Raw genomic sequence first — 14662 nt, 5'->3', positions numbered from 1 at the left:
CGAATTCTCTTCTCTTTGCTGTCAGATTGCGGGCCGCGTTTGGGTCTCGGAGGGGAGGACGTTCACAAACAAGCGTCCCTCTGCAATGATAGGAAGACCGCTTCAAAGAGAGTTCAAGAGCTGAGCTCTGAGCTGTTCTTTGGGGTCTTTGTGAAGGTAACTATCATGCATAACGTATGTTGACAAACACTTTGTAGTGCAAGTACAAAAAAACATTACCAGGTATGGGCATTAGGAGAGTAATTCATGCTTTATATTTGATCTTTACCATAAACTCATAGTGGTATTATCTAGCAAGTTTGTCTCGCAAGCTTATGATAACCAATTAATTGTCGCCCCCCACTGGTAACTTGTTGTGATGGCATTTTTGTGCACTCCTTTTGAGCGTATAAAGAATGTGATTTTAAAAGTGGTGTTACATTTAATGAATGAATCAACATTCACAACGCATTTTAATTTTTTAAATAATTTTGTAATTGAAGTGGATAAAGCATCTTACAGCATGTATTGATGAGCGAGTGTGGTGGTGGTGTTGTTGTTTACAGGAGTGTGGACCGCTGGACTCTGAAGCTATGGTCATGGGAGTTCTGGATCAGTCTTTTGATGTGCTTGTGCTTCGCTATGGAGTGCAGAAACGAATCTACTGTAATGTACGTCTGTCTTAATATCTGCATATTTGACTTTGCATTGTTCAAAGGTAATCAAGTGATTTGTACAATAAAAGAATGCATTTTAAGGAGAAAGTAAGAAGTTTAGCATTTAAAGCAACACTATGTAGTTTCCATGTAAAAATGACTTACAGCTCACCCCTTTATGGTTGAAAAGCGCAACAGTGCCTGGTATCAGACACTCTTCTGCAGGCAGGGGGAGGGGCGGGGCTGTGTGCTCTACCCTCCATCGCCACTTTCAGAGTGTGCTTGTAGCAGCTAGGAGGTTGCTCAGGTTGCAGCAACAGTACAATTTGTCCAGTTACAAGTTGTTCTATCACTGAAATAATTTTAGAGACATTATTTAAAGGTAAAAAAACTACATTAGTGTTGCTTTAACCATTGTGAGATTACTGTAGTTCACTAACCAAATGACCCTGTCTGGGTCTAAATAGTAGTTTTCATATAGCCGGTGATTCTTTTGCATGTTACACAGTAGCAGTGGTGGCCGGTGACTTATTTTTTCGAGGGCACACGATGCAAAGTTCATCACAACATGTATGTAGCCCATCATGTGTGTGGTCCGTAATTTCAAAATATGTGTTCTGCGAGTTGAGAGATCATGTGTGCATCACGTGTCTTGTCAAAATAAGTGCCTGCTGCAGATGCGTCCAGGGGGTTTATGATAGAGGAGATGCTCGCGTTGCCAGATACTCACATAATCTCATGCGTAATCAGAGTTTACTGTTAAGAGAGTGTCTTGTGTGTATTTTGTGAATGTGAGCGTCTCTTTTGTCATGAACTGTTTTGATGCAGCAGGCACTTATTTTGATAAAACACATGCACATGGTTCACATGTCGCAACAAACACATATTTTGAAAACACGAGCAATACAAATGATGCTCCGAACACATATTCGGGTGAGCAGTCACCACCCGTCACTGCACAGTAGGTAACAGAGCTCAAATGACTGAACTAGAGGTCAACCCATACTGGATTTTGACAGTGTCGATAACCAATTAATTATCAATAATTATTAATAATACTTTAAAAAAAAAACATAGCATGAAGTAAAATACTGAACGTTTATTACAAAATAAACAGTATTAAGCCATGAAATTGTATTGTAATTAGTAAAAACTTTTTACATTTCTTACGAATAATGCATGACATAATTAATAATGCATTTTGCTGTCTCTCTCATGAAGTCATTAGAGGGACTGAAGACGTTCCACTTCCATAAAGTTGGGAAGAAACCCGAGATGATGCTTGTTTGGGAATCAGATGACCCAAGGAAGGACTTCATACAGCAGGTGCAAACTCCACACACAGATTTTATTTTCCTATCATTGCTTTATCAAGATATTGTTAAGATATTTTATTCAGAAGTATAATTTAGGTGTAGATTGTTAAGAAAGCTTGCTGTTATAAGAGATTAACAAATTTCTTTGTTCTGCTGAACACAAAGGAAAATCTTTGTTAAGAAGCGGGAAACGGAAGCACCATTGACTTTCATAGTAGCCAAAAATACTACTATGGAAGTCAGTGGTGCTCGAAAATGATCAGGTTACAAACGTTGCTCAAAATTTCTTCTTTTGTGTTCAGCTAAACAAAGAAATGAATACAGGTTTGTAGTAACACGAGGGTGAGTAAATCATGACAGAATTTTCATTTTTTGGGTGAACTATCCCTTTAAGATACAGTAAAAGACAGAACCTGCTATAGTGGCATTTACTAAGCCAAGCATCACTATTATTGCTCGTTGTAGTATGAACCTAAACAAACCCCTCACCCAGGGTTTTAATAGTTTTAATAGCACCCGTGAGTAACACTATAAATTCGCCAGCTTGTTCAAGAGGGATTCTTTATTATATTTAATGTTTTTTATAAAAATATGCTATTATAAAAATGTGCAATGTGTATAAAGACCTTACATAATGAATTGTATTGTTTTTATTATATTAGTACGAGTCGTTTTTATCTTCATACACCGCGAGTCCCCTTACATGGAAGTTGTCGTCATGTTTCTACAGTAGCCCTAAATGAACAAACCGCTATATAGAGTCCGTTTCTTCACTAGGTTGTCTTCACTGATGCCACTGGTGTTTGTTCAGAAACTGTCATGTGAGACAGAGGTGTAGTGATAAACGCGATGTGTAAACATCTATTTTTGGTGGTCAATTTTAATTTTGTGGCAGACTGAGAAATAATAAATGTATGGGGGTGTATTCAAACGAAGCTCTCACTTGTATGATGTCTCAACAGTAGGCAGTGCAAATATAACGAAACGCCTATAATCCCTCCCACTCCGAAGTGTTACTAAACTCGATAGAAAAGCTAACCAAGCCAAGTGAGGTGAGCTGACACGACCTGACGTGACCTAAACCGTGTTGTACTATGCAATGGAAAAGCGCCATAAGCGTTTCGAAAAGGAGGGTTGTTGGTTCCGCATGAATGTATCGAATGACTAGCATTCCACGCGCGAATGAAGCGTGTAAACTCTGTGAGTTCACATCAGACATGTTTGACATCTACCACGCGTAGTTGGACGCTTTAACATTTGGAGTGTACTCGCTTCATTCGCGCATGAAATTCTAGTCATCGTGACATTCATGCAAAAAAGTCGCGTCATGAGTGGGGCTACTGCGACTCCGCTGACGGTACATTCACACGGGGCGTAAGCGTTAACGCTTCCCGTTCACTTTTAATGGGTGACGTCATGCGTTGCCGAACTGAATTGTGGATCCGTCCGCACCGCGTCACTGCCGTTGTTCGCGGCAGAAGTTGAACATTGCTCAACTTTTCCAGCGGCAACGCGTGTGTCAGCCAATCAGATTGCCTTATGCAAATAATCTAGGCAGAGCCAGCCAATTACATTTATGGAAGACCGGAGCATAGGTTGCGGCCACTGTGATTGGCTGTTGGCCACGCTGGAGACTTCCGTCAAGCGTTAACGCTTTCGCCCCATGTGAATGTATTGTCACTCCCTGCAACTCCGCTCGCATGCTCCTGACTGGTTAACGCGGCGTAAATATCCGCCAAAGTTAGGATTTTTGAACTTGCGCGTTTCCAGCGGCAACCGCACAGCAGGATGCCTATTTGAGTCTTTGCATTGACTTAACATATAAATCACTTGCGCTTGCCGCCTCTTCCGAGTCTGGTGTGAATGCCACATTATGATAAAATGGTCCTGTGAACTTAAATAAGGTAGTGAGTCGTATCTAGAAACCAAAGTTAGATGCTAACAACTAAACACTCTAGCAAACTGTACATCATAGTTATTTGTGCTGCAGATCATAATGGTGTCTTTATGTTCTGCAGGAGATCTCCATCTTCACTCTTGTGAATGTTCAGCTGAAGGCAGATGGAGCTCCAATGAAATACAGCGCTGTGCTGAAGAGACCTTCAGACAACCCTTGTTCATAAACATTCATTCATATGAATTAGCTCTAACACTTTTATTTCCGCAGGTTTCAATAATTTCGTAACCAGAAGAGACCTATGGTGATTCAGGTTGCTCTTCGATTTATTATGAAAGCACATGTCTTTTCCATTTTAAAAGATTCATATCTGATTTTTAATTTTGCTTACAAATTTTAAGTTTTTATTTGAGTTGTAAATGTTGCATGTGCCTTTTTTGTGGGAAATTTAGCTTTAGCCTCAGGAAGTGTAAAAGGAAGTTTTCGTTTTCAGGGACGCTGCCAAATAATTTAATCTTGCTTCCAGTCATTTCTCCTTTTGGATGAATCTTAGTTGTAATTTTATTTAGATCCTGTCAGCATGATGTGCTTTTTATGGGACATTATTTTGTTTTTGATATAAAAATGCTATTATGTAGCCTTTGCATGAAGAATGATCACTTCACAAACGGTGTTTTGTCAACTTCAGAAGTTGCAAATATGTTAATGATTATATTGTTTTCCCAATGGGAAGCATTGATCCCTTAACGAAGAGGCTATTTTAATAAGTGATTTTATATAATTATTGTGGCTCGGCTGTGTAGTTGCATGGTTACATGGCAAGTACCATTAATTTTATTTTTTTAATGTTTTGTTTAACATGAGCTTTAAAATCTTCTGTTGTTTACTGTTGTTTTAGTTTTTTTTAAATTGTTTTTGTTCTTAAAAACACTTCAGGGGACAGAGGAGCTCTGGATATAAGGCATTTCACAAATTCAGCTTGCACACTGTTTGACAGATAATATCAACTAGTTAAAGTTATTTGATAAAACAGTTTTAATGTGTAATTTATCTCATTTTTAGGCATTTAATTTAATGCTAAATCTTCTGGTTAGATTTTTTGCACATGGAATCTAATATTAACTTGTAATCTCATAATACAGTTAATATAATATTAGTGTTGTTGCCAATGATTGGACCACGTTGGATACAGCAACTAAATACTCCTTGATCTAACTGTGTTCTTATTTATTTAGCCATTTTCTTATCTCCTGTATGCTGTCAAATTTCAGACTTGGGGCCGATTACAGGAGTTAAAGCAAAGCATTGTCAGTTGGATTTAAAAAGGCCATAGTAAGACAGCAGCTGTATATGATGTTACATTCATTTTTTCAGTAAGCTGTCATGCTCCAGTATTAATGTATATCTGAGCTGCATATAAAGGCTTGTGATGTTGTCACTTCTGTAGGTGTCAAACTTGATATAAGTGCATATTTATTGGTCGAAACTGCAGTCCTAAATTACATGTATTGTGAGTAAATCCATTGATGTTTGGCTAATAATTAATTCAACATGTGATGCAGACTGCAAAACTAATAAAAAAAATCAACTACACCACAACAAAGTTTCTTTGTATAGTGTAAGATGTCTATATTTAAGTATATATTTAACTTGTATATTTGTAGGTTTACAAGGTTTTTTTGCATTTTTAACATGCTTGTCTGTTATGTTGAGTTGTTGTAATGCAACAATGTGGTATAATAACCCAGCACTTCAGTCAATTTTAACCCAGCAGTGTGGTCTGTCCAATATTTATCCATTATAGGTCATAAATAACCCAGCCATTTTTACAGTGTACTTCGTAATATAAGTAATATAATAGTAATATTGAAATTATTCTTTGTATTTTAGGTTTTAGTTCATTTAAATATATTTCATAATTAAATGTTTATATAAGTGTTGTCTTTATATAAACAAATATTATTCATACCATTCATAATTCATTCTGTATTCAAGACTAAGATTATAACTGGATATCCTGGATATGTCAAAATAAAAAATAATATTTGGTCATCATGCAACTTGACGTCTTTAATTTTTTATTATTATGCACGTCAACTAAATGACGACATTTTACAGGGAACGACGTTATGACCAAATTAAAAAATTAATCGCATACAAAAATAAAGTTTGTTTTTGCATAATATATATGTATCTGCACTGTGTGTAATTTAGTATATAAATATTTACATGTGTGTGTGTGTATATATCAGACATGGGGACTTGTGACTTGGTGACTTGGACTCGAGTCGACTCGAGTCGCTATTTTTGTGACTTGTGACTTGACTTGACAAAAAATAAAATACTTGAGACTTGACTCGGACTTGGAAGTTAAAGACTCGGGACTTGACTTGACTTGAGACACAATGACTTGAATGACTTGAGTGTTAATCACATCATGTTTTCAGTTTGAATATAAAATATATAAATAATTAAAAAAAATAAAGTTGACGCAGCTTGAGCGCAGGCTAAGAATGGCGTTATCATGACTGAATCACGACACTATTATCAGCTCTCGTACCTTACGCACACCACGCCCACTTAGATCAGATATCAACATGTCAGTCGGAGGGGTACCGAGGGTCATCGGTTTCGGCTTCAACAAGATGTCAAAAGACGAACAGTGCATTGCAAGACATGCAACATTAAAATCACGGGCAGCCACGTGACAACCTCCAATTTTGTCCGTCATTTGAAGAGCCATAGTAAGTGCTTGTCATTTTTTTAATGTCTGGTTAGTTGGTAGATAGCTAATGTAATAATAGCTAAAGTAGCCATTAACCCTCATCAATGATGAGTCATTATACCATGTTGGGGACAAATGTGGGCAAAATAATTTAGATTTTTTTTTAAATACTTCCCTTGATCTGAGCGGTATGAGACTTGGCTACTTTTTCTAAGTTTGTAAGCGTCTTTTGCGTGCTCAAGTTCGTTATTTCATATGTAGGCGCACGAACGGAAGAGACGCGCACGCGGTGCGACGCGCTCGTTTTTCTGGGCGCAGCCTTGAGCATTCAGAGCATTACACAAGTGTGTGTGTGTGTGTGTGTGAGAGAGAGAGAGAGAGAGAGAGAGAGAGAGAGAGAGAGAGAGAGTGTGTGTGAGTGAGAGAGAGCTTGTGTGTGTGTGTGTGTGAGAGAGAGAGAGAGAGAGAGAGAGAGAGAGTGTGTGTGTGTGTGTGTGTGTGTGTGTGTGTGTGTGTGTGTGTGTGTGTGTGTGTGAACTATGTTTGAGAGAGAGAGAGAGAGAGAGGGAAGTGTTCAGAGAGGAGTCTGTTGGATGTTAAGCTGTTATTTGTTTTATGGACTCAATGTTGAAAATTGCAAACATTTCAAACAAGGTTGGCAGAAGTGAAAAATAAATAATTTATGAAGTTACAATTTTGTTTGATTCCATGATGTATTTTACTGAACATGAGTATTTACAATGCAAATCCAAATTATTGTAATTTGCTGATAGTTACTTACTGTATATCTTGTCTTTTCACTTTATTAAGATCAGATTCTGCAGGTAAAATTACAATAATAAGGTGACTTGACTTGGACTTGACTTGACCTACTACAGGACTTGACTTGACTTGACTTGATATAGCCTGTGACTTGACTTGACTTGACTTGCCCAAGACAAAAAATACTTGGGACTTACTTGAGACTTGAAGGTTCAGACTTGAGACTTACTTGAGACTTGCACATGTGTGACTTGGTCCCATCTCTGGTATATATATATACTTAGAATTTAAACTATATATTTTATATTATATATACATTTAAAAATGTATACATAAATAAATGTTTTCTATTTATATATGTGTGCATTTATATATACATAATAATTACACACAATGCACCAAAACACAAACTTTTATTTTGTATTATTTTTTTATATTGTTTTTTTAGAGGCAAAACACGAAGAGAAATTTGTATATATTGTGTATAATTAATAAAAAAAATAGTTTATAACTACACAAACGTAATATTAACTAGAGGCAAGTTGTGTATGTTGTGTTCGTTTTTTGTCGCTATATACATTTTGTTTAACTGACCACAATATTACTGACAATATTTGTTGAGAGGAATACTTTGGGTTAATTTCGAAAAACGACAGAATTTATCAGAGCTAAAATACAAAAACAATAAGCTTGTTCGGTTTCATGCGGCGCCGCAAGAACCGACAGCCGGATGACGTCAAAGTATCGAGAGAGCGAGACAAAATATGATTTCTTGAATCATTCTCGCGGTACTTTGATGTCATCCGGCTGTCGGTTCTTGCGGCGCCGCATGAAGCCGAACAAGCCTATTACCTTCCTTGGACCGCACTTGCCCCGCCCACCAGAAGCCCCGGAAGTTGCGTAGCAGTCATATGCTAATATTTACCTACATACACACAGACGTCGCGCTCTGTGGAGGTGAACCGCAAACGAGAAGGGTATTCCTGCACAACTGGAGGCTGCAGTTTTGTGACCGCAGTTTTGTGGCCGCAGTTCTGTGGCCCTGCGTTTTTGTGACAGCGCCAACTATCGAACTGGCAGTGTTGCGAACTTGGCGACTTTGTCGCTAGATTTAGCGACTTTTCAGACCCCTTTAGCGACTTATTAGCGACAAATCTAGCTACTTTTTCTGGCATTGTTGGAGACTTTTTGGAGACTTTGACTTGAAAGCACTTATCATTCAGTCTTCTCAACGAGCAGCTACCGCTCCTTCCGTGGGCTCCACCCCCATACCAAAGCACGCGGCCTCGTGCAGCAGAGCAGAGTCTCTCCCATCTGCAGTCAGGGCAGGAGATTATGCTCATCTCTTCGCGGCCAGACGGCAAAATCCTGTATGCGGGAAGCCGGTGTTGTGTCGAACTCAGTTCCCCCTATGTTTCCCTTTAGTGTAGTGCTTTTATGGCGTTTTCATCACGTTACATTTAGAAAGATTAAAGATTTGAATTGGTTATACTAAAAATGCATAATATCATGTATTTTATAATACAATTTATTAAATATTTCATACATTTGACAGTTTTCTATTAGGGTATTTCTTTTACAATATAGCCTGTCTTTTTCTTTTTTTTTTTCCTTTACTGGTTGTTTTAAAAATGAAATGTTTGCATACATAATTAAATAAATATTATACATATAATATGATTCATACTGTAAAAATAATTGACTTACCATTAAGAACAATACAGATGCATTACAGAAATGCACACATATACATCTCAGTAGCCATTAAAACTTTAAATATATAAATAATAAAACCTATAACGTGATAAAAACGCCATAAAAACACTACACTGAAGGGAAACATAGGGGGAACAGACCTCGACAAAACACCGGAGCTGCCATCCCGCGATGACTTACATTTATGGCGGGATATAAATAAATGGTCTTTTAATAAAATAAATCAATGTACAAAAATAAATGTGTTTGAGTAAGCTGAGCAGCAGCACATTCAGAATAGACAAAATGTACGGAGCTGACACGTTAATGAGCTATATACAACGTTTCCTCTCACATATCATATTAGAAATAGAAGTGAGATTACTATATTGATATAATTATGTACAAACGTTATTAAAAACTAAACCACCAGGGGCCCAGAACTGCGGAAGTTCGGTAGGTGGCGCTGTCACAAAAACGTAGGGTCATAGAACTGCGGTCATAAAACTGCGGTCATAAAACTGCAGCCTCCGGTTGTGCAGGAATATACTATTGCCGCAAACTGCTTCTCAGCGCTACTCGCTAGTTTTGGTCTTGTGGAGTTTTTATTTTTATTTTTTAAGGTAAGTTAATACTTTTATAAATTTCAACTAACAAGTAGATGTAGCACATTCTTCTACTGAGCAGCACGATACTCGCTTGGCTTTATATGCCGTTAATATGTATATGCAGTTAATTTCTGGTTTATTTTAATGTTTAAATTACTCCAGGTCCCTATTTACATGCAAGTATGGACAGCAAGTGGGCCTACACCAGACGTAATATCATTAGGAAACGGGCTGTTAGAACAAGAGTCAATAAGATGTTTGAATCTTTGGGGAAAGAGATTCAATCTCCACCTGAATCAAAAGTTGAAGCAGGCAGCAGTGTTCAGTCACAGTGGCATCAGGAAACGCCCAACTTCCAGACAAAAAACCTCTCGTGCTGTGACCCATTCATAAAATGTAAGGTTTTCTTTTATTAATAGTCTATCATTGTAAATAGTAGCAAAACTTGTGTTGTAATTTTACAATTCCTGTCTTTAATGTTTTAGCGCTTCTTATTGAAGTGGTAAGAAACCAAGAAATTCTTATGGAGCAACAGAGGAGCATAATAGAGATGGTTCATGATCTGCAGGCAAACAATGTCAGAGAGATCACAGACTTTGAAGAGGACCCTTTAAATCAAAGCTGTTTTCCCATTGAAGACCTCAGTTCATTAATTGAGCTTGAAAACGATCTTCGATCGTGTCCAGAAACCAGACGAAAAGTGGTAGGTTACCTGTATTGTGCATGTCTGTATGCTTTTCTAGTCTGGAATGTAGTGTGTTGTAGTGCATCACAACATGTTTAAAAAAATTTCAGGTACTTGAACTTGGATTGTTGGGTGGTGTGGATGTGAAGGACACAGTTTGGCGAATAATGAAAATGGCAATAAAGAACGACTTTGCCAAAACTGTGAACTGGAAAGGTGTTAATGGGAAAACACCTTTCCATAATTTGGAGTTTAAGAGTGTTGTGATTGGTAAGTGCTTTTGTTGTCAATATTTCTGGAAACTTGCTTGTGCTTGTTTTTACATATCATAAATTAAAGGTTAAAATTCTTGGTTTTTGGATTGGTGATGTTTTGTAAATGGTTTAGAGGAAAACACCACAGCTTTTCAATATTTTACTATGTTCTTACCTCAACTTCGGCTAATTAATACATAACTATCTTTTTTCAATGCATACACTTAATCTTTGTACAGCGCGTCGTGAATGTGTTAGCATTTAGCCTAGCCCCATTCATTCCTTAGGATCCAAGGGATGAATTTAGAAGCCACCAAAAAATGTTTTCACTATTTAAAGACTGTAAGTACACAAGTAAGTATGGTGGCACAAAATAAAACGTGGCGACCAGGGCTTTTTCCAGATTTTTTCCCCAAATTGGTTTGTTACGAACAGAAACAGCGTTTTCATGTTTCCGGTGTTCGGTTCAACATTAAAATAGCCGTTCCTGAACGGTTAGAACAAAAAAATTATGTTCCCGAACTGGTTAATAACGTTCCATGTCAGCTGTGGGACATACAAATAAGTAGGCTGATCATTAGGACATTAAACTTAAATTATTAGTCTACATAATTTTCCTTAAGTCTCTATCTTGTCATCAAACATTAAAAAAGGCTACATTATGTAAGCGGCATAATTCTGACATGCCTACATTTGTTTCAGCATTATACATTAATTAAGACAAGGACAATTTCTGCCATGTAATTTATGGGCAAACAACTTAAATAAAAGTTTTTTTTTTAGTAAAAGAATAGACCCCTTCAAGGTTTGTAAACATTGAATGACTATCGGGTGCGTGCGCAGCATGGGGTCAAACTGTTCATACCATTTAGGCTTTGTAGTTTAATCTAACAGGGCTGAAAAAATGATGACTTACCTGAAATGAAGTGAGCACTACAAACACAAACCTCTTTGATCTTTTCATTGTCTCAGTCTGCACGTTTAATTGCTTGCAGCCGCAGATGTTGTATTTTTTGTTTTTGAGGTTCTGCAGGAATCCCGAAAAACTTAACGGCAGACCTGGTGCGATTTTCAAAGCCCACGACGCAAGTAGGCATTTTTGACGATACTAAATAATACGCAACTCTATCTGCTGTAATGACTTTTCTGACCCCGACATGCGCAGTGGGAACCCCCTGTGACGTAAACTGTGAAGGGGTCTATACTGTGGTATTTCGAGATCATTTTGTGTGTATGTGTCCTGTCAAGAACAGAAAGATTGTTCGCTTGCTTTTTGAAACGCGTCTCTCCGTGTATACACTTTTGGGTGCACTTAAACACGCGCGCACACACAGACGGAGGACGAATTCCAAACGACGCTTCATGAAGAAGATGCTGTATAAACATAAAGTGAAAATTTCGTTGTTTTTCAGTGCTTTATTCACCAAATGTATTTTAATGGACTATAGTATGAGACACAGTAGCGCAACTCTCTCTAGAGTTTATACATTAAGAGTTCAGATCTTTGAAGGGCATGGGGATAATCACGTTTAATTGCAGTTGGACCGGACACATTCAACCACATGTGCGTCCAGAAAATTGCTCACTTTAGCCCATTTTGTGGTTAAATTGTTTAAAATCACTTTAGTGTTAACATTTGCAAGCCTTTGAAACGCTTTCATCCTATTTAAATTTGCGTATTAATCCACGAATTGCATGCGAGCCGAACCATGGGTCGTGATCTATACGGATCACGGATCAACTGCGATCCGTTATGCAGGGTTTACACCAGACGCGGTAGACATGGCAAGCGCGAGTGATTTTAATGTTCAGTCAATGCAAAGACGTGATTAGGCATCCTGAGGCGCGGTAAGTGCGGCGCGAATGAAACGGCAGAGTTGAAAAATCGGAACTTCGGTGGATTTCCGTGCCATGTTAACCAGTCAGGACCTTGCTGTAGTAGTGATGCGATTACATTACAGGAAGCGAGCGGAGTGGCGGAGGCGCAGAAGCCCCTCCCATGACGCAAATTTCTGCATGAATGTCTCGAATGACTAGAATTTCACACGCGGCTTTCACGCACGAGTGAACTCAAATGTTCAAGCGTCCAACTATGCGCAAATAGCACGTTTTTGCCCCCTCTACCGTTACTGGTGGGAATGCACCATTACACCACTAATGAGTATTAAAAAAACAAACATCTTTGAGATACTTGGTTGCCTATAACATTTACCTCTTATGATTGAGCATTAGAGACCCGGGCTTGAGTAGGCTACTTGCTAGTGGCAAGCTTTTTATTTCTCCAATAAGTGAACTCATATTGCACAGACATCTTATCAAAGATCGAAAAAAGTAACTGTATTAAAGGACAAGTTTGGTATTTTACACTTAAAGCCCTGTTTTCAAATTGTTTATGATGAAATAAAACAGTTTTGACTGAAAGTTCGACATATGTGGCTGCCCCGAGAATTTTTGGTTTCTGTTTTATCACCCACTACCTCTACAATAGGTGTGTAGGTGCACCGGAACAATCCTTCCTAAAATGCATTAAGCTTTCGTTTACAAAGACGTGAAACTCACCGAGTGGTCAGGGGTGTTCACTGATATGCTCACACAAAAATCGCTGCAAAAGATGCTTTCCAATAGCTGTTTTAGCATTCGTTGTAAACTTGTGGACTTATTTTTCCAAACGCCTCACACCCGTACATTCTTCCATTGAGAGCTTAAATAATAGACACTCCAGCCCAGTGGGTGGCGATAATCAACCTTTGCCAATTGCAAGAATACAAACAAGGTTCCCAGTGCGGAGTAATAGCGTACCTCACAGCACATCTAATACAAGTCAATGGAGTTGGACAAAAACTAAATACGCATTCCTGTAAGTTGTGGTAAGAACAAAGTAAAATATTGAAAAACTGTGGTGTTTTCCTTTAATACCTCCCCTTTTTTTAACTATGTGAATGCTCCAATTCTAGACGCTGTAAGAAGAAATCCATCGTGTACACAGGCAACTGAGCTGGAGGTTGAAAATGTTATTAAACGTTGGTTTCATCTGGCTGGTGACCGTGAGGGTGGAAGAAAAAAGCGAATGCAGTTGCAAAATTTTAAAGCTGAAAACTCATTTTCAGTTGTGAATCTGGAATAACTTAAGATGAAATATGTGCACTCGACATGAAAGAAAGAAAAACGGATCCGTATCTTAACATCTTTTCCACGTTGTATTTTGTTTTTTGCAACACGTTTGCACATCTGTAAATATTTTATATTTAACCAGTTTTGCTCAGTATTTTATTTAATCTTATCTATGCACTACACTTTGAATTTGCTTGTTTTGTTTTTCCAATTATACATTTCACATACGAGTACTTAACAGTTGCAATGTAGATTCTGGTATTAATATTGATCTTATTTGGATAAGCTGGGGGTGAGTTTAGGGGTAAGGGTTGTGGTAGTTTGGCTCTTTTTTGGATTCTGCATTATTAGTAGCTTTCTATATGAAACTTCATTTACTCTGCATTTTTTTTTTTTTAAAACATACTGTTCATACAAAATACTTGAGGATGTTTATTTAATTTCAGTACATATCCTTAATGCTTTACCAGTGGTATTTTTTTGTTTTATTTAGGTTTAGTAAATTATTAAGTCGTTCATTTTAGTCTATTTTACTCTTGCATGTTGATACATATTTTGTTTAAACATTTTAATCTTAAGTACAACAGATTGTTTGCTAATAGATTACAAACTTCTTAAATCTGGTGTTTTCTGACAGTGTAGGCTTGCATCAAAAGGTTTGAAGAATCTTAAACAAGAGCTTTTAGTATGTTTGTAAAATGATCTGTTTTTGATGTTACTGTGTTGTTCAGACTGCTATCAATTTTTCTTGTTTAAAATACTGAAGGATTTAACTGTTTTTGTACATGTAGTAAGACTGGACATAAAGATTTGGAAAAGGTAGATGATAATGTGTAGTTAATGGCCTACATTTATTCAGTTTGATTTCAGAATCGTTCAGTTTGGATTCCCATTTAGTAACCAGCTGCCTTAATAAAATAAATCCGAAATCGTGTCCATTCAAACTTTTATATGCATATTACATTGCATTGCTT

The 14662-nt window shown here is 37.5% G+C and overlaps 2 protein-coding genes across 3 annotated transcripts in view; both read left to right on the top strand.

Moving 5' to 3' along the window:
• Positions 1-5908, top strand: part of dis3l2 (DIS3 like 3'-5' exoribonuclease 2) — a 30511-nt gene extending 24603 nt beyond the window's left edge. For both annotated transcript variants that reach the window (XM_073873051.1, XM_073873053.1), the window contains exons 18-21: positions 26-156; positions 546-650; positions 1857-1961; positions 3970-5908. In XM_073873051.1, the coding sequence (XP_073729152.1) occupies positions 26-156; positions 546-650; positions 1857-1961; positions 3970-4074 (446 nt within the window). In that variant the 3' untranslated portion in view covers positions 4075-5908. The remainder of the gene's footprint in view (positions 1-25; positions 157-545; positions 651-1856; positions 1962-3969) is intronic.
• Positions 5909-8208: 2300 nt separating this feature from the next.
• Positions 8209-14632, top strand: LOC129441798 (uncharacterized). The gene is made up of 6 exons (XM_073873047.1): positions 8209-8305; positions 9594-9653; positions 9801-10034; positions 10124-10341; positions 10434-10593; positions 13532-14632. Exons 3-6 carry the CDS (start codon positions 9821-9823, stop codon positions 13699-13701), a joined length of 762 nt encoding a protein of 253 aa, XP_073729148.1. The 5' UTR covers positions 8209-8305; positions 9594-9653; positions 9801-9820; the 3' UTR covers positions 13702-14632.
• The last annotated feature ends 30 nt before the right edge of the window (positions 14633-14662 follow it).

Source organism: Misgurnus anguillicaudatus, chromosome 2, assembly GCF_027580225.2.
Source record: "Misgurnus anguillicaudatus chromosome 2, ASM2758022v2, whole genome shotgun sequence".
Lineage (NCBI taxonomy): Eukaryota > Metazoa > Chordata > Actinopteri > Cypriniformes > Cobitidae > Misgurnus > Misgurnus anguillicaudatus.
This window is presented reverse-complemented; position numbering and strand designations above follow the sequence as displayed.